We start from the raw sequence: 27147 nt of genomic DNA on the forward strand, positions 1-27147 counted from the left end.
GCTACCACTTGCTGGTGTTTAACTTATAATAAGACATACATAATACTCATAATAAAATATATAATTATTATTCCTATGTTTTAGCCAGTAAATAGAGAAGCTAAGATATGAAAGCACATTGGACGTCAGACAACTACATTGTGTTGCCAATATGTTATGGGGATATTAAATACTACAGACTCTAAGACTTAGGAAAATTAAAAAAGAAAGGCAAATAATGCATCCACAGTGATCACATACACAAAAGGCACATAACACATTATTAAGCATATAAGGCAGTATATTAAAAAAAAATCAAAACACAAAAACTGGGCCTTATAGAATGATCAAAAGAATGACAAAATGATATGACAAGAAATTAAAGTTTATGGAGAGTGGTATTCAACGGATTTGACACTACTGAAATTTTACACAATTTATTTTCAACTACTGGTGGTGTGTTTTTAGTAATTTTGAAAAACATAATTAGCTGGAAGATTATAGGTATGTAAACAAGAGAATATATATTCTGAAAATTAACTTTCTATTTCTCAGCATACCTCCTAAATCTAAATCTTCCTAATATTGAACTTTTCAGAGAAAAATGTACTCCTTGGCATTCTATTGTTGACATATTACTGAACTACTTACATGGGGATTTAAGTGGAACTAAGAAAGTTGTTGGTGAAGAAAACAGAGTTTCCAATATATCTGAAACATACAACCATTTTATTAACTTACTAATTATCGAAAATGATTGTGAGAACATATTTGTTAAGCTTGGCTGTATCTACCATTGAAATGAAACCATTCAACTGCACCTAGAAGACTGTTTTCTGAAAACCTGTCATCAGTACCAGGGTTCCAGAGCTTAAATGCTGTCTTTAACATTTTGATTCCTTTCAAGGTCCTGTTAAAAGGAATATGTAAATGGAAAAACATAAGGAATGTTATGTCTGAGTTTTATGAAAGTGAAGTTAAGGAGAAAATGTAGGCCAAAGCAGTGAATTTCAAGTATCTGAAAATGGGAATCATGAATTTGCAAAAAGAATGAGGGTTTCCTTTAGTTCTCTATCAAGCCGTTTTTAGAACTTAAACTATAGGGTAAAAATTATATGCTTACATAAAGATGGATAGAAAGTAACAATAATCTCCCCACTCCCAATTTTAAGTATGAAAGTGTCTATTTAGTAAATCTTGGTTCACTTAGAACCCACTAATGAAAATATCAGTGACAGTTTATACTGGACTAGGATAAGAGGGGTTAACAAAACTAAGCATCATCAATAGTTCTGTCAAAAATATTTAACTCAAATAAAATGAGTAAACAAATTAAAAATGTGGAATTCTGCATAACACAAAAGCCTACTGTTTTCAAAAAGAGAATGTTATGGTGTAGATTTAAAAGAAATTAAACTACAGTGACTACAAACAGAATTCAATGTCAATCTTGCTTCAGTCTAGATTAGGGTGGTATGGTGAGGTAAGAGCTAAGAAACGGTATTTTTATATAGATGGGGAAATTAAATGTTTTCTTTCTTTTTTGTTGGGGAATCTAAATGTGGACAGTATTACTGTAGTTCATATTTTTTAGATATAGTAAGTTGCCTTGTGTTTATGTATTTTTTTATGAGACGATTCTTTTGGGTGACAACTTACAATGCCTGCAAATTACTTTTTCATGTGGCTAAATCAAAAATGTGTGTGCGCATTTATGTATATATATGGACTGCTGAGTAAATGTGGTAAAAATTTAATCTGGTGAACACAGAGGAAGTTATATAGGTATTCATCATACTAGTCTTTTATTTTTTTTTCAAAGTTTTAAACATTTTCAAAATAAAAGTTGGAAAAAAAAGTAAGTTGGGAAGACAGCAATGTATTATATATAAACTTTATAATATTAAAAAGGAGAACAAGATACTTTAACATGGAAAAACTGTCATAGTTGAATGAATTAAATGAAAATATCAGTGGCCTGAATTTCAAGTCTTCCTTGGTTCATTTCTTTATGTGGGTACTTTCTTTAAAAGTAGATTATAGTTCAGAAAACTCAACAGCTAACATCTGAGCAGTGATTACCTATCAGCCTGCTGAGAGCCGTGCATCTCAGATTCCTTTTTTAAGTCAATAGAACCACACATCCATCTAGCTGATTAATAGAAATTTTGACTTAAATCTTGAAGAAAGAATTCAAGTTCTATATATCTAAAGCCAACCAAGTTGGCAATCATCACCTAATCCATTTCCTCTTATCTTTCTTTAGCTCCCAATTTCATTAACAAGCACAGATGTACCACAGCAAATGACAAAAGCCAAAGTTCAGTGATAAAGATTTCTTTCATCTCTACCACTAATCAGTCATCAAATGCAGTTTATTTTATTCTCTAACCTTTGTCTCTCCTTGTCTGAACTGTAGCCAATTACCTTCTAATTCATGCCTTTATGTCTTCTGCTGTCCACTTAAAATCATGCAGATTTGATCATTATTAAAAATACCAAAAATTCTAAAGGATTCTCACTAGTGCTGCCTATTACCAACCAGGGTGAAGTCTATCTGAAACTTTAAACAACAGAAGTTTAAGTTTACACTCTTCAACTAGTATGAAAGCACCCAAAGTATGGTCTAAAGAAGGAGGAACTATTATTTGCAATATATGGGGCATGCAGAAAAAGTTTGTTCATGTAAACAGTTATGTGAAATCAAAAGAGAAAGTTATGGACTGAGCTCCCACTCAGGACCTTAGACAGTGAACTTTTCAAGTCAAGTTCACTGCATTAGGAAATGAAAGAAGCAATGATAATAATGAATACTTTTGGCTCATGCCAACTTAGAAGGTATTTTGAAAGACTGTGAAGTAAAGTATGAAATGAGGGTATTTTAGTAAAATGGCAAGGCTGTAGAAATTGAAGAGATTTACTAAATGACTTAATCAGATAAAGGACTTTATGGAATTGCAGAGCCCTTAAAGACCCAATTTAAACTTGAAAGGACAGAGAAAAAAAATCAAGAGTGATGTTGACTTTAAAGTAGTACAGGTAATTCATTTTCAAAATGATAATGGGGAATTAGTCAGTCACAGCAGGAGATACCATCAATTCTCATTATTAAATTGTCCAGTACAAACACAGATTTGAAACCCCTTAGCGTTAACACCACAAGTTTTTCAAAAAATCTGCATAATCATTTGACATTGAAACATCACCTAAAGATATTTACAGGTTTCACTCAGGTCATTAGAATGATTATTTATATGACTTACTGTAGAAAAAGTAGTGTTTGATTTTAGGATATTGAAGCAGCAGACCCTGATGAAAGGGTCAAATACAGTATAAATGCACTTTGTTACCTTTGTAAACACAAAACTTTCTGAATTCCTAAACACAATAGGCCTGAAGAGTTCGGATGGGACACTGTGGGGCTGTACCTCTCATGGCAGTATCTTCCTTTGTGCTGTCCCAGTGTTTCTTAACAATAGTTTTATCATTAAAGAGTATGTTTTAAACTGGGCACCAGCAGCTCACACCTGTAATCCTAGCTACTCAGGAGGCCGAGATCAGGAAGATCATAGTTTGAGGTCAGCCCAGGCAAATGGTTCCAGAGACCCTGTCTCGAAAAAACCCATCACAAAAAAAAGGGCTGGTGGAGTGGCTCAAGGTGTAGGTCCTGAGTTCAAACCCCATTACCACCAAAAAACCCCCACATTTTTGATGGTTCGAATGTTTCTCTGTTGGCTGTCATTTGAGAAGTGATCAAATCCTTTTAATCTAACACAGTATCTGTGTACGAACTTAGTCTATCAAAAAGATTTACTGAATGAGCAAATGAAAAGAACTGGGTAGAGCTAAGTGAAAGGATGAGAGGGCACAAAGTAAATTTTGCTTACAGTCCTTTTGGGTGGGATAATTTACTACTTAAGTTATAAAAACCTAAAATTTTTTTTTTTAAAAAAATCACACATTATAGATTTGTAGTAGTTAAGAACTAAAAGCAACAATTCAGGGAAAGAATTAAGAAAGCAGACTGTGGTATATCTTTTTTCCATTCCACTTCTCATATTTTGCTGGCAAAAATACCCTATAATTCATATGTTCAGTGTCTACAGAATTAATGCTTTATTAAAAGGTAATTCAAGGGAGAAAAAAGGGAAATGTATATAAATTGTAGTTCATTCATATTAAAAATGGTTTAAAATAGCAAATACAGTGATAACAATAAATGAAAAACAATTCAAGCACACATGTAAAGGCAGAAGTGAGAGACGTGGCCAATAAGGTAGGTGGGGGTCAGATTTGAGGTACTTCACATGCCATGTTTACAAATGTAGATTTAAAAGAAACTTTAGGGCTGGGAGTGTGGCTCAAATGGGCAAGGCCCTGAGTTCAAACCCAAGTACTGCAAAAAAAACAAAACAAAACAAAAAAAAGTTACATTTGTGTAACCTCAGCAAAAGAAGTTGGAGCTAGGCGTGGTGGTTCACACCTGTAATCCCAGTTACTTGGGAGGTAGGGGAGGGAAGGTGATGAGTTTGAAGCTAGCCTAGACAAAGGTAGGGAGTCCCTATCTCAAAAACAAAGTACAAACAAAAGAGCTAGGAATGTAACTAAAGGACTAGAGCATTTGCCTACCAAGTATGAAACCCTGGCTTCCACTCCCTATAGCAAAAAAAAAATAAAAAGTGCTGGGCCTATCAATATACTGAGGTAGAAGGCTAAATTGCTATGGACAGTGGATTGAAGAGCAGATGAAGAAAATGACTCAAAATAAGGGGGAAGGAGTGGCAAGGGGGAACTGTTTATTAAGAACTGCCACAGTTCACAAGCCAGACCAAACTATCATTTTTTTTGGTCAGAATATTAGATGTGAGGAACAAAGCAAACAATATAATCTCCATGCTCTCCTCTGAAGCTCATCTAGTTCACATATTTCTCTTTCTTTAGTAGAAATAGTTCTCCAAGTTCTGTTCCCAACCCCACCACCCCCTGCTTTTCCTCTCAAGACAATCACAGATCACTAGGTAGAAGATTCCCTAATCAGCTTCTTCTAAACAGCTTTATTTTACTAGTTATTCAATCTTGCTCCAAAATGGAGTCAGTACCACAGATTGATCCAAGTGCTTCCACATAAGACAAATATGAGTTTAAATCCTGGCTCTACATGGAAGCAATTGGATGATCTGGGGATGTTGTGAAGAATAACTGAGATATAATCTGAAAAGCACTTTACTCAGTGGTAGGCTAAGTACCACGTTCAATTTACTAACTAGCATTAATTTCTAAACCATCCAGAACCCAAAGGACCTTTGACACTCATTTCTCCTACCAACCAGAAGCTTATACTATGTGTTTATTTGCTAGACAGATCTTTATGAAACCCAAATTAGACCATATTAGTTAAAAACCCCACCAAGAGCTCTCCAAAGAACAAGTCTTAAGTTTGGCATACAAAGTATCATTTTCCTCTAGCCAACTTTAACAACTATACTGTATTCTACCACTCATCACATATACTGTGTTCAAGACAAAATGTGCACTGTTGTTAATATACATACAGCAGAGTTGCATCATACACACTTTTAAGTTCATGCAATGTCATAGTAGAGAAGAAGGTCGGGAGAGAGCACAGGGAGGTAGGTATTGTAGAGAGAATGAAAGCAGAAGAGAAGATAACCTGAAGTGAGTATGTACTTGCTTTTTTTCTGGAGACTCAGAGTTTCTCAGAGTATAAGCAGTTTATCATGCACAGTATGATTTAACTGAATACTGGCATTTGTCATACAATGTTACCTACCCATGGAGGCCAATTATTATTTTACCTGGTGGTCAACTATGAAGAAGAAATTCATTCCTTCACTGGAGGAAAATATTTTGTGCATGAATCAAGGCATCTTTCTGATGGTTCAAGACTTTAGTTTTAAGCTGGCTTTAGGTGCTCTTCCTGTCTCTCCCTACCTCTGTATTTTCACCCTTCATTCAAAATACATTCTTCCCCAAAATACCTGGCTGAATGACTACAACTTTTAAAAGAAAATTTATAAAGCAAGGCCTAAGGGTCTGAACTCCTGTTTAGTATTTTTCAACTAATATAATGACAACAAGAGTTTCCTAGTCACATCTCCTGGCAATTCAAGCTGGGAGAATTCTTAATATAATGAGGAATACAATCAAGATTCAGATGATTAGCCATTTTGCAGTGGCAGGTAAAATGGAGTACAGATAAGTATGTTAGTACATTTAAGTAAAAGAAATACATGAGAAGACAATTTTATCACCAGTAATTTTAAGTGAGAAACACCCAAATTCTGTGTCCAACTTAGGTGTTGATGCCTAATATGTCATAATAAAGAAAGATGATAAACTAGAAAGAGCCTAGAAGAGTGACAAGTATAATGGGAGTGTGGTAAGGAATGGAAAAGATAACAGAAGTGAACACTGTTTAAATTACTGAAGATCAGGTATAAAGAATGCAATATTGGCAACAATCTTCTCTTGGTCCCTTTTTCCCTTGGTCTACCACCTAATCTATAAGCAAGTCTTATGAGCTTTACCTCCACAAGCATCCCTGGTTTGAGCCCTTTCTCTACCTCTATATGCCAAACTCTGTCAAAAGTTGGTCAGCACTATTGCAACTGCCTCCCGTCCTCCCTACTTCTATCGTTGTCCATTAGAATCCATTCTCCATAAAACAACCAGATCCATTTCTCAAAGTTGAAATTGGAACCAATTCCTCTCCTGCTTAAAATCCTCTAATGGTAACCTATTGTAGTTAAGATTAATATATTAACTTCTCAATATATCCTAAAACCCCACATACAATACTCATTTCATTCCTGCTCACTTCATTGAGATTATCACTGTCACTCTTCTTTTCTCTTATTCTGCTACAGTAACAAAGGCCTTTTGTCTTACACACTGTTTACGGCCTAGAACAGTATCTCGTATATAGTTGGTTCTCAAATACTTATTGAATGGGTTTATTCTTTATCAATCTCAAATATATTTAGAGAATTGGGACCAAATAACAGGTAGATTTTAGGCTAATTTGTAAAGAACTTTCAAGTGAGGTAAAGAGAATGTTCAAGACATTGCTGGAGGACCACAAATTATGGATACTATTAAGTAGGAATTTTGACTAAATGCCCTTTAAAATCCTATTCAATTAAATCCTACTCTATCCAAAATGTAATGAGTCACTTTCAATCTATGTAACTGTCATATAAATGGCTTTGAAACTGTACCGTCTCTTTACCTTTAGGTGATCTAAGTTATCATTTAGCTTATACCTACTTCCATCTTACTACACATCTTCAATAACTTTAGGTCACCCTCCCCACCCCAAAACAAGAATGAACTTAATATTCTAATAGGGCAAATGGACAATCACCACCCACTATCAATTATATTTATAAAGAGTATGTTAACTAAGATCCATGTTTTAAGGGATTTGTGCATTACTCACTATGCTTTTTTTTTTTTTTTTGGTCTAACTGTACATACTCCTGCCAAGGACTAGAGAAAATAGTGTAAATGATAAAAAGACTTTGTCATAAGATGAGTAATAGGAATGTTACCATATTCATACAATTTTTATTTCAATAAAATTTGGGGGTTCTGCAAAAAAAAAAATTGTGCAGTATAGGGGTTTGAACTCAGGGCCTACACCTTGAGCCACTCCACCAGCCCTTCTTCTTCATGAGTGTTTTTGAGATAGGGTCTTGTGAACTGTTTTCCCTGGCTGATTTCAAACCGGGATCCTCCTGATCTCTGCCTCCTGAGTAACTAGGATTAGAGGTGGAAGCCACCAGAGCCAGGCTCAAAATCATTTTAATAAGCTAGGATTACTTTCAAAGGCAGTAGCCTAAAAACAACACATGCTGGTCAAATGAACATATTTGCAGGAGACATACTTAGTGTAAAAATACTGTTTTAACAAAGACTAAAGCAAACTTAAAATTTAAGTACAAAGCAGCACATTCCAAATGAACTTTTGAGATCAATTCTTCAAAAGACATTGGTCAAATAAATTTGGGGAACACTATACATTATAACTTCTCTCCCACTCACAAAATACATCAACACATACAGCATCTAAAAACTTTTCTCATAAAACAAAGGACTTGTTCAACTTTATTTAATTCATTTCCCATGATTTCTTTGACCAGAATTCCTACTGTTGGGAGACTGATTTTAGTAATAGCAGACATGATACTGCTATACAGTACTGTTTGAAAAATATTACCTCTAAATAGATATACAAAAGAACTAGGATAGAAACTGACAACAACTGAAGCATTTACTACTGTATATGTATTCAAAATCAGTCATTAAATAAGAATTTATGTAAACTTAAGTGTTTAAAGCAGCTAAAAAGGGACAATTATAAGTTGGTAACTTATAAACAATAAAAAATTGACATTTTAGTCAAATCCCTAGGTTAATTGCTTATGTCTCTGTAACAGCAATTATTTTGTGATGCCATTTCCCCCCCCAGTTACAAAAAGCAGACTTTCAACAGTAAAATTAAAATTCTTCTGGGAAATCAGGTGGTTCATAAAAGAGTGGGGAAGTGGAATGTGAATCTATTGGTGTAAAATCATTTATGCTTTTGTTTTTTTCTGTGTCACAGTGTGCTATTGGGAAAGTAAAAGTGTTTCTAACATTTGGAATCTCCTATTACATTTTGCTAGACTTTTGGACCATTTTGTTTAATGTCAACATAATTCTATGGGGAAAAGAAGTATTTAATAGTTAACATTACCCCCAAAAAAGAGAGGGACTACAGCAGTTTTAGAAAGCACTTACTTAATCATTTCAAAAAGCTTTGGATCTGAGACCTTGATATTTCGTGCCATATTCCAGGAAAGATGAACCATGGGTACTATTGACTTCACACTTTGCAATTTGTTCCATTCGTACCGTTCCACTGCCAATTTATACTGGCAGGCTAGGGGGAAAAAAAGAGTTATAATGCATCCCAAAGTACCAAAAACTATGAAGATAACCATTATCACCATCTCAGGTGATGAATCTTCAACACCAATTCTGAAAACCTCAAAATACTACAAAAATAATTTTTGTTTTTATGATAATTGTGGTAATATTAATTGTAGTGATCATTCAGAGTGCTTCCTATGACCATGTGTCAGAATAAAGTTACTGCTATTCATTACCTCACTTAACTGTTACCATCACCTTATTAACTCTACTAGACAGATGAAGAAATCAAGGACTAGAGAAATTAAATAACTTGCCCAAAATTACAAGAGCCAGGTCCTCATCCTAATCCAGGTCCTTCTGGCTCCAAAGGCCATATTCTTAACCTTAATTGAATACTGTCTAAGGGCAGTTTTTGACATAATAGGGCCATTCAAATGGCATACAAAATAAGTGAAAAATTTCAAAGAATACATTTCTATTTTGTATTTTCCCATAAAGGATTTTCTTTCAAAAAGCAAAATCAAGGACTCTAAAAATTAACAAAAGTATTATCTTCCATGTACTGAAGGACACAAACTTTTTATTTGCTGAGATCTATGGTCTTGGATTTTCATTTCTCAACTTGCATTTAATTTCTTATACTACAAATTGAATTTTTATGCCAGGAAACACTCTTCTACCAATATTTAGTGAGTTTTACTTCAAGAAAAAAAGAATACATTGATCTGATCTAAGCCTTTATAAACTTTTTAAAAAGCGTATTCTTTAAAATACCTGTAAGTGGGCCAACATTCCAAGCAATGTTATTGCACCAGCCAATGGCCTGAACCCAATGAACAGTGCCTGCATTTATCCAGACCAGATCTCCAGGTCGCTGAATAAACCTATACACTGGAACATTTGCTTCATAAAGGTCTTCAAGGTTGGGCCACCAAGAGCCCATTAGGAAATTCAAATTATTTCTGAAATAAGAAGAAATAATGCAAATGAATCAGGCACTTTTTAAAAGCTCCTTATAAGACTGGAAGAAAGGTGAAGTTTTGTTAAAAAATGTTCATTCATTCCAGTGAAACTTAATGCCTACACAATAAAAAATTTTCTATGTATATGAAGAGTGTGAAATTAATTACAGTTGAGTGCAGATTGACTTATCAAAAGATCAGGATTAACATGTTGATTTTTCAAAGATCCAAATGAAATCTGGAGGTACTTTGAAGTAATACTTACGTATTTTTAAATTTTTGATCTCAATTCAATAAAGACTACTTTTTATTGAACCCTTCTCCCTAAAGTACCTGGAAATCACTGAAAGGTAAATGGAGGGTGGAGATGACATCGAGTCATTTAAAATTGAAACTTCGCTCAATTTTTGAGGAAGGATTTCTACTGCTGTCTTGAATCATAAGGAGGAAAAGGGGGACAAGATGTCAATCTCTATATGATTAAACTTATTAAATAACCACGACACCAGCATACTCTGGAAGCATTATATAGTTATTACTAAGCTTCTTTTTTGATGTTTGGCTTATTACTCTCCATCATGATATGAAGTACTTCATAAACTATATAAGAACTTTTCGCATAAAAGAATTTTTAAAATTCTTTTGGGAAGGAAGAACTTTCCTTATCTCTTTCCTTAAGAACTAAGAAAGAGCCTTCACTTCATGTCTTGTGCTAAAATATATGATGAAGTGTACTCAGAAATTATTATTAGTTTAAAATTTCATTTTATACACAGACCAGGAGTTATTAAACTATGGCCCATGATCCCCACTGTGTTTTTAAATAAAATTTGTTAGAATACAGTTGCCATATTCATTTATCTATTAGCTCTGACGACTTCTGTATTACAATGACAAAACTGTGAAAGAAACCATATGATTTGCAAATCCTGAAATATTTATTATCTGGCCCTTTATGGAAAAAGGAAATTGCCAACCCTAGATCTAATGGAACCTTAAGTCTCTTTTTCTTCACCCTTAAAAATACAAGGGTACTCTGTGAAAGTCTAAATTAGAGTGGCAGTGGCAGCCTAACTGCAAGCGGATAAGGATTGCTGTGAGAAGGGTTATTAGGTACAGTCCAGAAAAGGTTCCGTACAGAGCAAAAAATGGTTGCTAACACAAATCCTAGCCCTATTTCACCTATGTGTTGACTGTCTACCCCAAAGCAAGCAAGCAATCAAATAATCAACAAGTTAAAACAAACAAAAATGCCAAAATTACAAAAACGCAAAATTAAAATTGCAAGTACTATTTTAATTATATATTCAAAAGAATGGTTATTTTAAGGCAGGTACACAATAAAGTACAGATACAGTACCAGAAGCCACAATGTTTATGTGACACACAATTACAGTGAAATGTTGTGGTAGCAAGCACTACTTCTACAACTTAGCTATTAAATTTGCCTTACCCTTTATACAAACTTGTTATTTTTATTCTCCCCAAGCTCAAACATTTTGGACATCATCTACTTATTCTAATAATTTTTGTTGCCAAGACACCTCTCTCCATTTAGGTAGGAAAGAAAACTCACCCTAAAATTAGCCAATGCCTACTCAGAAATGAACAAGGATCACTGTACTGAAGCTGCAACAATATACTGCAAAGTCAAATTTTAATAAAAATCTGCACCATAATGGAAACTTCACTGCTGCTACAGAACTGCTAGCCCATACAAATTAAAGCAAATCAGGTTAGTTCATCAGTACATTTGAAAATTTTCAATTCCCTACCACTGGCTTTATAATTACATGAAAGTAAACCTACATGCTAAATAATGAAGACACAGTAATGTGATTATCTCTTGCCTGTATACAAAGAAATTATGTATCATTTTATTTTTCAGCAATGATGTACTTCTGAATAAATCCAAATATTTGTGGCAAAGATCCTTAAGCCAAAGTAAGAAATTACAAGTTAGTATGTGGAATATATGTATAATTAGTTTTCAAAGAAATCTCATAACACATTTTCATTTAATTGGGTTGGAGGCATAATGCCAAATGTTTATATTTTATGCTTTCTAAATTTTTATCAATTATTTTTCAGTATTACTGCTAAATGAAAATATCAGCTTCTTACATAATAGAGTAATTTTCAGAAAAAAAGAACATGGTAAGGTTCTACCAATAATTTAGACAAATTTGAAAAAGAACTTCCAAAGTACTCTTTAAAATAAAACACATAAATAAAAGAAGGCTATTTTGAGGATCTTAAAGAAAGGCAGGGTTCCACTATGCATGCTCTTTCATGACATAAAGCAAAATCTGAAGCAGTTAATTAAATTCTGTAAAATTCCTTTATAAAAAAAGTTTTTAAAAATTATTTGTATCATGATGATTTGGCAAAGAGTAATACATTCATGCATGAGTTCTTCCCAACTATAAAGGTCCTCAAATACAGAATTCTTTCCCCTTCCTAAAAGAAAGCATTTATAATGAAACAATTTTTCTTAGGAATATATCCCTTTCAAATGAGCAAGTATTTATGCATTGTTTTTAAAATTAAACTAATAGTTCAATCTTTCTAAACTCTAATTAATAACTATTATTGCATAAAGTGTTTTCACAGCATCTTTCTTAAAAATATCTCATAACACAAAATAATAGGTGTGAAATTAAATCATTTATCATGAATTTTCTGCTGAATGGTAATTGAAAACTGGCTATGCATCCATTAGGGTATCCAGTTTGATAAGTTGTCCATTACAAATACTGTTTTCAAAAACTTATATTTAAAGAAAATTTATCTTGGAAACCTACTTTTCACAGAAGTCATTCAGAACACCCCAGTAGCCTTCAGGAACAACAAACCATTCACAGTCACCTGGGCCAATATTTATGTTAACTGAACAGAAGTTGTTATTTTCTTGATGACCTAAAAATGTGCAAAGAAAAAAAAAAGTCAGTCAGTATACTATAAATTCTATAGAACATTAAGTCAACAGAAGTGAAACCTTACACATGTTCACTAGGGTTTTTTTTTTTTTTGTCAAGTCTGGTTTTAGAGCTAAGTTTGGTACTTGGAAATTATTCAGTAAGGGCTTCTATGAATGACATAGTTAAGAGTTTAGGGTCTGGGTTGGCTTAATCATTTCATGATCCTTGGCAAGTTATTATACATTTCGGACTCAGTTGCCTTATAACAACAATTCCTAAGAAATTATTGGGTTGTTCTGAAGACCAATGAAATATTGATTAGAATAGTGCCTATTACATGGTAAGCAATAAATATTAGCTATTACAGATGTCATTACCATTTTTTTCTTATGAACTAATCCCCATTTCTCATAAGCACTATTAGGACATTGGAAAAGATGCAAGATGTCTTATTTACAAAATATAGCTACTTCAGAGTGATACCAGGAAAAATGGCAGAGTAGGGAGCTTTGAAGGTCCATCCTCCAGAAACACCAAAAACATCTAGTGAAAATCACCGAGATCAACTTTGTCAGAACTCAGGGAAATAGTCATATGTTTACAGCAACCAACAGAATGCTTGACCAGGAGAAAGGTATAACTTAAACCTGGTAGACATTGTGGTACTTTAACTTATCTGACCTTATCCACATCATTGGTCAAGTGATAGACTTAAAAGTTTGTGTTCCTGGTGTGAGTGTCCCTGGTTGTAGAGGGAGCAGTAGACTTTGTTCTCAAGGAATTGCATTTTTTCAATTTGACCTAACTGGGATCAGGCCCTGCAAGGGGCTTCTCATTTCACCAACCCTGGAACTTTTATTAGAGCAAGCAGCTCAAGGGAACTAAGTACTTAACTGTCACCTACTATAGGTAGACATTGAGAACTGCCCATAGCATAGATGCTAAATAAAACTTATCACTAGACAGGTTGGGGTCCCACCATCGGAATGAAAAACATCTAGGGTATAGCCTAAAGAGCATGTAAGTTTAGAACCTTAGTAACAGAACATACATGTTTGATTGTTAAGTCCATCAAAACAAGTGCCACTAAGCTCGTAACTACAAGAACAAAGTGTTTACCTAATGATAAGATACTCAAAAATAATGCTTTTTAAGTTCAACTGAACTGATTAAACCATACAACATTTTCTTTGAAGACTATGTTGTACCAAATGATAACCATTTGAAATGTGAGTTGAAATATGCAGTAACTGAACAGTATACTTGGATTTCAAATACTTACTATGAAATAAATGTGAAAAAATCTCTGTAATTTTGTAATTAACATGTTTATATTTTGGATATAATGACTATCAAAAATTTTAAATTATGTGACTTGCATTATATTTCTATTGGAAATATAAAGGAATTCTTCAGAGAATTGTTTGGAGTTACATAAGTTACTTTTGGAAAACTAAAACCATAGAAACAAACAAAACTCCAGAACAGTCAAGGCGTAAGTGACAAGTAATCTATCAAGTTTGCTTTTTCCTTAGATTTGCAATGAAAAAGGGATTCTTTACAGAGGAAAACTTTATTTATTTATTTTTGATGGCACTGGAGTTTTAACTCAGGGTCTCACACTTGCTAGGCAGGTACTCTATCACTTGAACCACTCCACCAGCCTACAGAGGAAATTATTATTTGCATAAAATAATTAAAATTGGATAGAAGTTCCCAAATGAAATGAACTTTAGAACCAATCTGATACTAAATAGAATCCTAACTAACAAGTTCGAACAGCTTACCCAGTATTTAAATAGTTGTCTACCTATGATGAAATACCCAAACTTGGGCTTCAAATGGCAAGAGAATAATGCTTCCAATCTTGGCTGTATAGTACAATCCCTTGGGTATAATTTTTTGTTTGTTTGCTAGTTTAATAATGCTCATGCTTGGATCTCAATCCCCAGATATCAATTATGTATTTTTACAAAGATTATCAGGAGATTAAAATGAGCAACCAAGGGTGGAAACCACTGATCTGTTATTCAGAAGCAGCATAGTCCTATTCAGAAACAATTCTTAAGGTATGATTCATTAAGGTGACAAAGAAGGAAGCAGACTATTTTTCAAGCCATGGCTACTACAAGTAGAAAATGGAAGGTCCTGAGGGAGATATGCAGCCTATAAGCACTGGTATAGCTGAACTAGTTATCATCAGCATCTCTCCCAATTGATCAGTGCCAAGGTTGTAGCAATTGTTAAATATTTCAAATATCACTCCGTGAAATTTCATGTCAATTCAAAGAGATACAAAGAAGATTGTACATTAGTTTTGAATGAAAATTTGAAGGCTAAAAACTAATTCATTTGACAAGTGAAGAAAAAGAAGGAACATGACTTTCCATAAATGACAAGCCTAATTAAAGTCCAGACTATACACCAGTATGAGTCTAGTAATGTCTCCACATCATCAAGTGGTTTTTAAAACTGTCAGTAGCCACCCAATTAGAGGATTGCAACTTATACTTTCTTTGAAACACACACAAACTTAAAGACAGAGTCTCATTTTGTAGCTCAGCCTGACCTTGAACTCTTGATCCTCCTATTACACCCTACAGAGTGCTAGAGTTTTAGGTGTGCAACACCATATATTAAAAAAAAAAAAAGCAAAGAAAGAAAAAAGAAAAGGGGTTAGAAAACACCATACCCTGCCACTCTCTGCCATAGATAAAATAAACTACAGAACTTTTAGATCATAGGAACTTATTTTCTTTGACTCCTTTTCTAGAACAAATCATTATTATTTCTTGACTATTATATTTAAAAAGATAATCCAAATGGGGGAAGAAAAATCTTAATCTGAGTCTAACCTTATTGATAGGAATAATCCCTTCAGTTGTATTAATTTCAAATGGAAAGATTCTGGTTCTCTTTACATATTTCATTAATTCTGCTTTTTCAATTTTATGAGATGTTAGTACATAAAAATTACCTGGTGTTCTGCTTCCTGGAACTTTCATGTATAGTTGCACTGTATTCATGCCCAGTATGGTATGACCAACGTGGCTTAGAAGATTTCCTGCTGATACGACACGCACAAAAGCAGGAAGTTTAGTCAATTCGTGTAGCTGCAACTTCCATCTGCAATAAAACAGATCAAGTGTGAAGCCCTGCTACAAAAACCTGTGAGTTAACCATTTTTTAAAGCTCTATGTTCAAATCAGAAAAAGTTAAATCTGTAAATTTCTTTCACATAGTCTAGAATGCTTAAAATTTTGAAGATTTTTCCAAAAAAAATCTGATGTAAATAATAAAAATTTCAGTGAAAGAATAAAAATTGTAGACCAAGTAAATAAATGAAAAAAAAAAGACTATTCTTACTGTTGTGCTGTATAATTATTTCATGTAATTCTATTTCATATAGCTAAAATATACAATTTTATGATTGTGTAATTAGCGTAAGGTCAGGGTCTTGATGAAAACTGTGCAAGTTTTAAACTGAGCTGGCAGAGTGGCTCAAGAGGTAGAATGCCTGCCTAGCAAGCATGAGGCCCTGAGTTCAAATCCCAGTACTACCCCCCGCCCCTCCAAAAAAGTTTTAAGCTAAAGATACTTTAGCTAGATGGGGTAGTGCACACACATGTAATCCCAGCAGGAGGATTATGAGTTCAAGGCTAGCCTGGGCTATATATTGAAACCCTGTTTCAAAAGAAAAAAAAAAAGGAAAAGCCTAACAGAACTTCTTTGGCTTAATCTCAATTTAGAAAAATGACAATCTTGAGAATAATACTTCTTTGCATCACTTCACAGAAATATTATTATTATGAGGACTTACTTTTTGTCATCAGACAGGTCGATGTTGGTCCCAAACTTTATGGTTTTAAAGGGTCCTTTTCTCTTCCTCCCAGAACTTAAGGAGAGAGAGAAAATATTAAAAACATGTCTTTCAAACAGAAATACCAAGTAAACATTAAAAATATTCACAACAGCCAAGCTATGGAAACAACCCAGATGACTTACAACTGATGAATGGATTAAGAAAATGTGGTATGTACACACACACAAAATGGACTTTTATTGAGCCATAAGGAAGAATGAAACCATATAGTCTGAAGGTGAATAGGTGCAATTGGAGGACATCATGTTAAGTGAAGTAAGGCAGGATCAGAAAGACAAAGGCTGCAAGTATTCTCTCATATGTGGGAGACAGACACAATACAAATACAAGAACTTATTATGAAAAACAGATCATACCAAAGGGAGAGGGAGGGGAAAAAAAGGAAATTAACAAGGTGAATATTTGTGATGTACTTGCTATATACGATTGAATATAGAATTTTTAAACCTGTTGAAATCACCATAAGAAGGAGATTAAGGTAGAAAGGAGAAAAATAGAGGGGATGAAACAATTTGGGTTATAATACACATCAGTGGAAATGTCACAGTGGAACTCCCTGTATAGCTATTTTAAACAAACAAAAATGTCTTTTTTCAAAAAAGAGAGCACAGTAAGGTAAAACAGATTTTGTCTGGGAGTTGCTAACAGTGGGAGGGGGGAGGACATAAGGAAACGGTGTAGGAGGAGGAAATGTAGTAGAAATATTATGTACTTGTATTAAAATGGAAAAACGAGACATGTTAGAACTATTCTGGGAATGGGGGTTGGGGATGATAAAGGAAAATAATGGAGGGAGTAAATTCGACTATGATATTTTATAGGAACTTTTGTAAATGTCACAATGTACACCCAGTACAACAATAATATAATAAAAAAAGAAAAAAACTGACTTACTTATCTGAAGATGTAGATTCACTATCTGAGTAGTCTTTATGGTGACTTCTTTTCTCATTTTCTTCCTACAGATTAAGCAAAAAAACATTCTAGTTTAGTATTTCCACAACTGGCTCTTCTTTCCTTCATACCAATAGAAAAAAAACCAAAAAACCTGGATTGATGATATTATCTATGTTTTGGAACTAAGTTTCTATAGGCCTCTTATGCATGAAGATGTCTTGAAAGACCACATTAAAGAGCCAATAAAACTCAAATCTTTGCATGGCATGGAATCCAACTTCCTCCACTTCCTACAAAGTTACACTGTAATTTGTCATATTGGTCACATTTGCAAGAAGAAAGGAAATTTAAGGAAAGCTAAAAAGCCTGATAAGTCTCAACCTTGATTAGAAATGTCAGAAATGTTCTAAGCTAGCAGAGATATGTGCACATAATGCACTCTCTTCTTGATTGTGAACAAATGGAAGACGGTTAAACATTTATCATAGTTTCTCTTAGCACTGTCCTATTATTTCTGCTTTTCTTTTTTTTTTTAATTTTTGTGGTACTGGTGTTTAAACTCAGAGCTGTAACAATCACTCTACCACTTGAGCCACGCCTCCAGCCCATATCGTATCATTTCTAAGTTAGCAATATTTACTGACATTTTGGATTCCTTCCCTTTATATGTACAATTTATGAACATATGTCAAATTTTTTCATATGTATTAGCCCATGCCTCTAAGAATAGTTTAAAATTATCCTTTCTTTGGTTACGAATCCCTTCTCATTTAATATTTTGCTTATTATCTTTGCTTTTCAACTATTTTTCTCCAAATCTTCCTTGGCTATTCTTTGAATCCTGCTTACTCTCTTCTGAGTATAGTATTACCATAATGCAGATGAAGTATATTCAAGTTTTAACTACAGAGATCTCTATAGACAATGAATTCGTTGCATGAGAGAGACCAAGATGGTGAATAGCTGACAGACCCTGGAACTCTTGAGTTCTTACAAGGCTGAAAGAAAACTTCAGGGGAACTCCAGAGAACCTGGCAAATTGCCCAGTAAGATATCTCCAATACACAGCTAGACCAAAATGTGCATATTTCTTTTGAGGATGTTTTTGGTTACTCTGAGTAAAGCAGACTGACCACCATAATGTGGGTGAACCTCACTCATCTTATCAGTTAAAGAAGAGAACAAAAGAATATGCTCCAGTGAGCAAGAGGGAATTCTGAAGCAGCCAGCTCAAGACTTCATCTGCAACACTGGCTCTTCCTGGTTCTGCTGTAGACTTCTGCCTCGAGACTCAAACTGCCACTCTTTTCAGGCTCTCCAGTCCTGCTGGTTGCACCAAATTGTAGGTATCTCAAGCCTACAAAATTTCATGAGCCAATTCCTTAAATAAATTTTTAATAATAAAAGAAAAAAGGTTGCAGGACTGTTTTCACTAGATGAATTTCTTTGTAGGATGTAGGGAGTGGCAGCAGGAAAGGAACACAAATATTCAGGACATTGCCTGGATCAAAAACTTGCACTCCAAGCACAATTTTAAACACTTTTAACAAAACCAAGCAAATCTTTATTAGTCACATATCACATACTAGCTGGTAGGACATTTAAAGAACAAACGACTTAGTATATTCAAGTATTTGGGTAATACAGTCAACAAACTCATTTCTCTGGCTGCTTTAGGTTCAATTTGTTGGCGAATTCACAAAGTTCTCATTGTGGTCCTAGAGTATTTAAGTAATACTTCAGTACTAAAAATCCTATTAATAATAGAACATTTAATAATAATCCTGATAATTTTATAAATTTTCCATAAATAAAATAAATTCCCTAAATTTCTACCAGCATTTTCATATGGGCTAAGATTGGTAGGAAGGAACACTAATTAATACATCCTGAAAGCGTTGTCTATCAGGGAGTACCAATTTGGCAGAAGTACCAATGTGGAGACACAAGACAACGATTCTGTAAGCATAAAGCAAACAGAACAACTGGTTGTCCTCTAGATCAGTGGTTCTCAATTTTGTCCTAGGGAATATTTGGCACGTCAGAAGATATTTTTGAGAATCAAGAGATGCTACTAAATATCCTACAACACACAGCACAACACCATATAACAAAGAATTATTCAGCCCAAAATGTAAACAGTGATGAAGTTAAGAAATCCTGCTCTAGGCTGGGCACTGAGTGTTCATACCTGTAATTCTGGCTACTTGGGAAACTGAGATTGGGAGGATCATGGTTTGAGGTCAACCTGGGCAAATAAAGACCCAATTTCTAAAATAACCGGAGCAAACTGTACTGGAGGTCTGGCTCAAGTGGCAGGGCAGCTATTTTGCAAGCATGAAACCCTTGGTTCAAACCCCAGTCCCACCAGAGGGGGAAAAAAAAAAAAAAAAAGAAAGAAAAAAGAAAATCCTGCTCTAAATAGAGATAAACCAGAAATGGACACATCTTGCTAAACAATAATTATATATTTGTCTACAACAATATTTAATGTACTGTACCAACTCATAGATTTACATAGACTTACTAAAAGCAAACCAGATAGCACTCACAAGGTATTTTACAAAACATAAAAAAATGAGATGCTTACAAAACTACATGTCCTTTCAAAACTCCAGAAAAAAATAATCTTTAAAATTCTAAAGTATCTTTAGGAAGTAAATACTTACTCTTAATGATTCCTGGAATGAGGATGCTTGGTACTGTGCATATTTAGCAATTGTTGTATGAGATCTGTTACTTTCACAATGCCAGATTTTCTTCGTTCCAGTGGGGTCCCAGTTTTCATCTGCTGGTTGCAACAACTGTGTCCTCACTTCCACCATATGTTCATTGTTAGCTTCCACCAAAGTTTTAGTAGAGAAAAGTCCCAGGTCTTCATAAATAAAGTAGTTAGTAAATAAAAACTGTATTTAGAATCACGTTGTAAAGTGTAACCCCCTGGTTTTTTTTTGTTTTGTTTTGTATTTTTAAGAAAACGGGTTAATTTGTTGCCCTCAACGCAGAGAAACTACAGCAGATACTTTAAAGCAACTGAGGCCAATAGGAGAAGGGGACCAGGAATTAGAGAAAAGCTTAGTTCAAGAAGAATTAACTTAGAAGGTAACACACATGTACAGGAAATCAATGCATGCCAACTCCCTGTATAGCCATTCTTACCTGAATTAGCAAAAACCCTTGGTCCTTCTTATTATTGCTTATACTCTCTCTTCAACAAAATTAGAGATAAGGGCAGAGTAGTTTCTGCCTGGTAGCGAGGGGGGAGAAATGACCCAAACAATGTATGCACATATGAATAAAATAAAAATTTTTAAAAGAAAAAGGGGTTAAATTTGTAGAATCATACACTGAGTCCCTGGACCAACTTAGTGGTCATACCATCCCAACAAATAAAGGGTTCAAGGCCAAAGTTTCACTAATTTAATTCTTGTAGGTATTAGAAAATACTTAAGGGACTATAACACAGTATTTGACTACTAGGACAAAATTTTACCTTCATTTTATATTCAAAATTCTTCTATTAGTTGCCCTAAATTACAATTAAAAAAAAAAAATCAACAACCACAGAAAAAAGGACTGGAGGCATGGCTAAAGTGGTAGAGCACTTGCCTCACAAGCACGAAGCCTTGAGTTCAAACTCTAGTATGCTCCCCGTCAAAAAAAAAATCCAAAAAAAAACAAACAAAAAATTCTACCCCAAAATTGCAAGTAGCCAATATTGCCAATATATATTAAATTATGGACTTAAAAAAGGGACAAATTCTCTCTCTGAAACAGGAAAATGTTAAGAAAGAAAAAGAAAACAAAAGTATCCCTGCCAGTGCTTTAAAAGTTTGGGCCATGCATGGTGGTGGATGCCTATAATCCTAGCTACTCAACAGGCAGAAACAAGAGGATCACAGTTTGAGGCCAGTCTGGGGAAAAGTTAGCAAAACCCTACCTCAAAAAATAAACCAGGTATAATACTGCATGCCTATAATCTCAGGTACATGGGAGATAGAGTTAGGAGGACTGCAGATTGAGGCCAACCTAGGCAAAAATGAGAACCTATCTAAAGAACAAAACTAAAAGTCAAAGGACTATGGTGCTCAAGTGGTACAGCACTTGCCTGCCAAGCTTGAGGCCCTGAGTTCAATTCTGAGGACTATCCTCAACCCCACAAAATTTGGAAGACAGCATGCATAATTACACACAAATAATACTTTCCTTTTTTTAACTTAAAGCTTACCTAATTTAAGAGCTCCAGCAAGGCCACGTATTACTGTAACAGGGTTGTTTGGATTTGTACAAAATTGATGTAATGGAGGAAAGAAAGCATCACGTTTATTTTCCAACTGCAAAATTAAAGTATGTGTTTAAATCTCAGGAAAACATAGTTTTAAAAATATTATACCGCAAATTCATACTCATTACCACAATTTAAATAATGTATCCTACATGCTGACATTTCTATAATATTTTACCATTTTAAACTCTAATTGTAATTAGACAGTAACCCCATACATTTCTTTAGTCTACTACACGTTGAACAAACTATGGGAGAAATAGAATTAATTTTTATTATTATTTTTGTTATACTGGGGGTACATTGCAACATCCACAAAAGTTCTTACAATTATTCAGACTTAAAATATGAAGAAAATTTTATCACATGCTACATGGATAAATCATGAGGAGATTTGGTTAAACAAATAAACCAGTCACAAAAAGACAAGATACTGCATGGATTCACTTATATGAGGCCTCTAAAGCAGTCAAATTCATAGAAACAGAAAGTGATATGGTAGCTGCCATGGGCTGAGAAGAGGGGGGAAAGGAGATTTGTTCAATGGGCATATTTTCAGTGTGGCAAGATGCATAATTTTGAGATAGATTGCCCAACAATGTGAATGTGCTTAACCCTACTGAACTGTACACTCTGAAATGGTTAAGATGGTCACTTTCATGTTACATGGTTTATGAAAAAAGAAAAGAAAAAAAAAAAAAAAAAACCACGGGGTGGAGGGGGGGAAATCACAATGTTCGTGTGTGTGTGTGTGTGTGTGTGTGTGTGTTTTATTTTTCCAGTTATGGTAGAAGTGAGAAGCTGGAAGGAAACACAATAGACCTACTTGGAAAAAAAAACATAAATAAGAAGTACTTTTATTCAAATCTTACCAACTTCCTCTATCAGATATCAAATACCAAGTTTTAAATGTTTTCAATAACCTAGTAAGCTTTTCAGTGGCATACATTTATTGTCACATTTTATGTTCACAAAACTTTTTCTGAAGGTAGGCAATACCATTTTTCATTTACTAGATATATAAAATGGAATGAACATTAGGTCCATTCCATTAACAAAAGGTAAACTTAAAAACTCAGTTTACTCAAAAAAAAGTTAATACTGTTAGGTAGTTTTTTGCCTAATACTGCTCAAAATTATACCTTTTTTTTTTTAAAGCATCTCTCACTGTTCTAATATAATCATAGTTAATAACTGAGAAGGCATTTAAAAAGTGTTATTATAAAATCTTTGTGACTAAATATATTTTAGCCCAAGCATATTCACTATGCTGCCAATAATTATAATCCTTACAATCCTTATTAAAGAACATTCATAGACTTAAAAACGTTCATGAAAGTTAGGAATATACAAACACTGGTTTGACTGATTTCTACTCAGTCAATTTAGACTCACATAAATACTAGGTGTAGGTGGATTCAACTTGTCCTTTGGCAAGGGAGGGTATGGTGAAGATGGTGGTCTTGGAGGTGGACATTTATCCAACAAAATGCTACTATTAGATAAGCCATTTTTACCTAGATTCCTTTAAAAAAAAAAAAAGAAAGAATAAATCAGGTGTACATTATAAAACAGGAAAAAAAATTCTGAATAGAATCTAGTTAAATGATTAGACATTTGCATAAACTCATGAAATTTTGATCCATCTGGAAAAGCTAAGAATGACTATTAATTTCAGCAAATTCTAATCTCAATTCCTATCTTTCACTGAAGAAAAATAAAAGCACAACACATGAATTATTTGTTATTTTCCAATTTCTTTTCTGCACCTAAAGAACAAATATGAGAGGTTGGAGGCAGGGTTCAAGAGGCAGAGTGCCTGCCTAGTAAGTACAAGGCCCCACATTCAAACCTCAGTACAATCCCCCCGCAAAAAAACAAATATGAGCTCCCATTTCCTTTCCACCATCACATTCTTTTCCATCAAATGTCAAAACATTAGCTTGACCAAAAAAGGTCTAGATAAAAATTAAAATAGAATGTATCATATTATTAATTTTAATGAAAATATTGTTGTGACAACTCTTACAGAGAGTACAAACCTGAGATCCTTTTTTTTCCTTTTCTCAAACTTGAAAAAATGTTTCCTGTACAACTACTTAGCTCATAAGCAAGACTCCAGTCTACTAAAATTCACATTAAATTATACCAATTTTTAAACAATGCATATAGGTGCTATCCATTCTTTGACAACAGTTATTACTTACTAAAACTAAGAGTTTATTTTTCTTTAATGAAGCTACCATGTTTATTAAAATCTCAAAATTTTAAAATATAGTATAATTATTTCAGAACTATAACTCTCTTCATGTAAGAAGAAAAAAAAGATGTTTCTGTCCAACTTGGAAAAATCAGTAAGAAACAGTCTTGAGCTTTCAAACCATTTTAGGTTAACTAACTTACCTCATCCAATTATCACAAGTGCTCTTAACATTAAAATTTCAGAAAATAATCTGAACATTATAATTATGGTGGTTATGTAATAAATTTAGTAACCTTATTTACTGAAAGAATTAGCTGGGGTTTTTTTCATCAAAAATTATAGAAAAGTACAGGTTGGGAACAATTAATTTTCCTCACTTTGCTACACTGAAAAATCTTACAAATATTTTTAGCTGGCACTAATGAAAATTTTAAATTTGAAATTCCACTGTTATGCGTTATTGAGATGCTCTATAAGTCACACCGTGGATGTCTTTCTTAACTTTTTCAAATACAATTTTAAGTAAAACCAAGAGAGTTCACAGCAAGTCTAAAAGGAATAAATTAAAGTTTAAAATAACTGACTTAAAGTTTGTGGAACTGTTATTAAAATGCAATTTTAAGTTTAATTAACAAAGGTTAAACAGATGAATATCATGCCCAATATCAGTTTTTAACATCTCTCTAAAGCCTGAGTGTTCTATACATTTAAAGAGATATATGTTTAAGTTTTTAATTTAGGTATAAAATTGGTATTAATTTATAAACTAGATGGAATTTTTTGCTTTCAGCAAGCAGAAAGTTCTTAACAGAGACTAGTAAAGAAATAATTCAAGTATTACCATTAAACAAATTGCAACATAAAATTCACTTAGAATATCTAGGTAAACAATATTCAGTTTTTACATTGAATTTTTTATACGCCACACTTTCACTGTGGATTTTAAATAAAATGTCTCAGAATAGAGAAAATTTGTTTTCCACAAAAGGAGATGGATATACTATTTCAAAGTAAATGATTAATACCTTAAGAAATTGACAGATATGGACCACATACTAAAATTGACCATAAAAGACCATCTCATGCTAATTACATGTGGCACCAAAGTTTAAGCTTCTACAATTTTGGACATTAAGAAATGGTATTAGAAAACAGAATCTGACAGATTAGGAGAACTGTCTCTTTCCATCATTTCTACAGTTCTGTGACAATTTTTAGAAAAGGCAATGGCAAAGTGAAACAATGAAAAATACTGCTGCCTGTATTTTAAAGTAGGAAAGAAAAAGTGAAGGCATGATTAAGGGAGCTGATGATTCAATCACGTAAAAGTTGCAATTACAATTTTAAACCATAAAAGAAGTATGTAACACCGACCTTTGCAACACTAAGATAGGCCAAACAAGAGTAAGACAGAAAATAACCACCACTTTCAAAAGATAACTGTCTATGTGGAAATAAGGTTCTCTGAGTAAATAGTACAAACAAGTCATATGTCCTCATTGTGTTTCGAACAATGACTACTTTCCTATAAGATCAAGTCGGAAACAAATAGGAATTTCCCTGAGGGAAGTGATGAATATAGTTGTCTGCACAGTGACTGTAAGTATTTTCTACTTAAAATATACTTATCAATTCTAATGCAAAGGGCAGGGCTGTGGAGACACCAAGAATAGACTTTATCTTTTGGACACTATTTAGAACACTTGTAGTCATGAAACTTTAATCTAGAAGTCCAAAATACAGAGAAAAGAAGTTGAAGTTGAAGAAAATTAGCAAGTGCTGAAAAGGATTTAGAAATTATTCCATTTTAAATCTCGTTCTCCCATTTTTACACTCTTTCTTCTGAGTCAAGCAGAGTAGGAGGGAACTAGTCATTGCCCAATTATTTAAAAAATCAAAATAAAAATTTTGCTTTCAAAATTTTTCTACCACATCATTTGGTAAAGAAATGATGGGAAAATGTTCTGTGAGTAAAACCATCCATACTTTAAATCTTTTGCTGGGAAGCTCCTAAGTCTCTTGTGCCGGTGTTACTTTCTCCTTCTCTGAGTTCTGGACTCCTGCCCAGTACAGGACCCCATTAACAGAACACAGAAATGACAAACATGGCACCCATCATTTACCATCTTAGCTTCACAAGACTTTCATCTCTAATTTATCTGAGTAATTTTTTATCTCTTCATAAAATCATGCATAGATTTATTGCACTAACCCAAGCAACCCCAGGGGTCTACTTAGTTTTGATGAATCTAGTTATTACAAGACTAAGTCTCTGTAGTAAGGCAAAATTGCCTTTATGGTTAAAAGTTTAAATTGAAACTATCAGAATATACTTAAATACTATAAAGTGAATGTTCACAATAAGCCTCAAAAATGAGATGGAAGAGTATAATCATTAATTAATAAACACAATCAACTAGGCACCTGTAGCATAAAACTTTATTAATGAAAACTGCTACTGTATACAGTTTATAACTTGGGAAATAGAATACAGCTCCATGGAACTCTGACAATATTCCTCCAGAAAACCCTTCCATACAGTCCATGTTAGCTGTGGACTTCTCAATTGCTCCCCATTTTCTAGCAACTGTCCTGAGTCTACAGAGTGGATGAGGGAGGAAGCCCCTACTCCAGCAGAGTGCGAGCAGCACTAGGACAGAGGCCACAGCAGTTGAGTGGGAAATAGGGAGAAAGGAATCAAACTGGTAATGAAACAAAGCACTGTGGTCTCTAGAGAGCCAGGTATAGCTCTTGGTCTCAACACTCCTATTATTTTTAAATAGGCTAGGAGCTCAAGCCTACTATGTATGATTTAGAAGAATTTATGATTTAGAAATCATCTAATATGGTATTAAATACTCACATGAAAAAATTGTGAAGAACGGTTAAGAGTAACAACAGTAATCATGTTGTAGGCCAGATATGTGTACCAAATAGAGAAAATAATTTTTAAAAATGATGTAATTTCTGTTTTAGTCTGTCAGATTAAAGGTAACTACTACATAGTTAAAAAACTGACTGAAAATAGGTAATAAAACAGCCCAGATGACATTTTAAATACTTAATCACAAATAGTCTCT

General features: G+C 33.8%; 1 protein-coding gene across 6 annotated transcripts in view; it reads right to left on the minus strand.

The window, feature by feature from the left end:
- Positions 1 to 27147, minus strand: part of Kdm6a (lysine demethylase 6A) — a 198442-nt gene that overhangs the window by 9810 nt on the left and 161485 nt on the right. For all 6 annotated transcript variants that reach the window (XM_074062348.1, XM_074062345.1, XM_074062346.1 and 3 more), the window contains 9 exons: positions 23260 to 23389; positions 21808 to 21913; positions 20249 to 20454; positions 17577 to 17641; positions 16620 to 16694; positions 15777 to 15925; positions 12683 to 12797; positions 9691 to 9878; positions 8782 to 8923 (listed from right to left, as the gene is read on the minus strand). In XM_074062348.1, the coding sequence (XP_073918449.1) occupies positions 8782 to 8923; positions 9691 to 9878; positions 12683 to 12797; positions 15777 to 15925; positions 16620 to 16694; positions 17577 to 17641; positions 20249 to 20454; positions 21808 to 21913; positions 23260 to 23389 (1176 nt within the window). The remainder of the gene's footprint in view (positions 1 to 8781; positions 8924 to 9690; positions 9879 to 12682; positions 12798 to 15776; positions 15926 to 16619; positions 16695 to 17576; positions 17642 to 20248; positions 20455 to 21807; positions 21914 to 23259; positions 23390 to 27147) is intronic.

Source organism: Castor canadensis, chromosome X, assembly GCF_047511655.1.
Source record: "Castor canadensis chromosome X, mCasCan1.hap1v2, whole genome shotgun sequence".
NCBI classification, from domain to species: domain Eukaryota; kingdom Metazoa; phylum Chordata; class Mammalia; order Rodentia; family Castoridae; genus Castor; species Castor canadensis.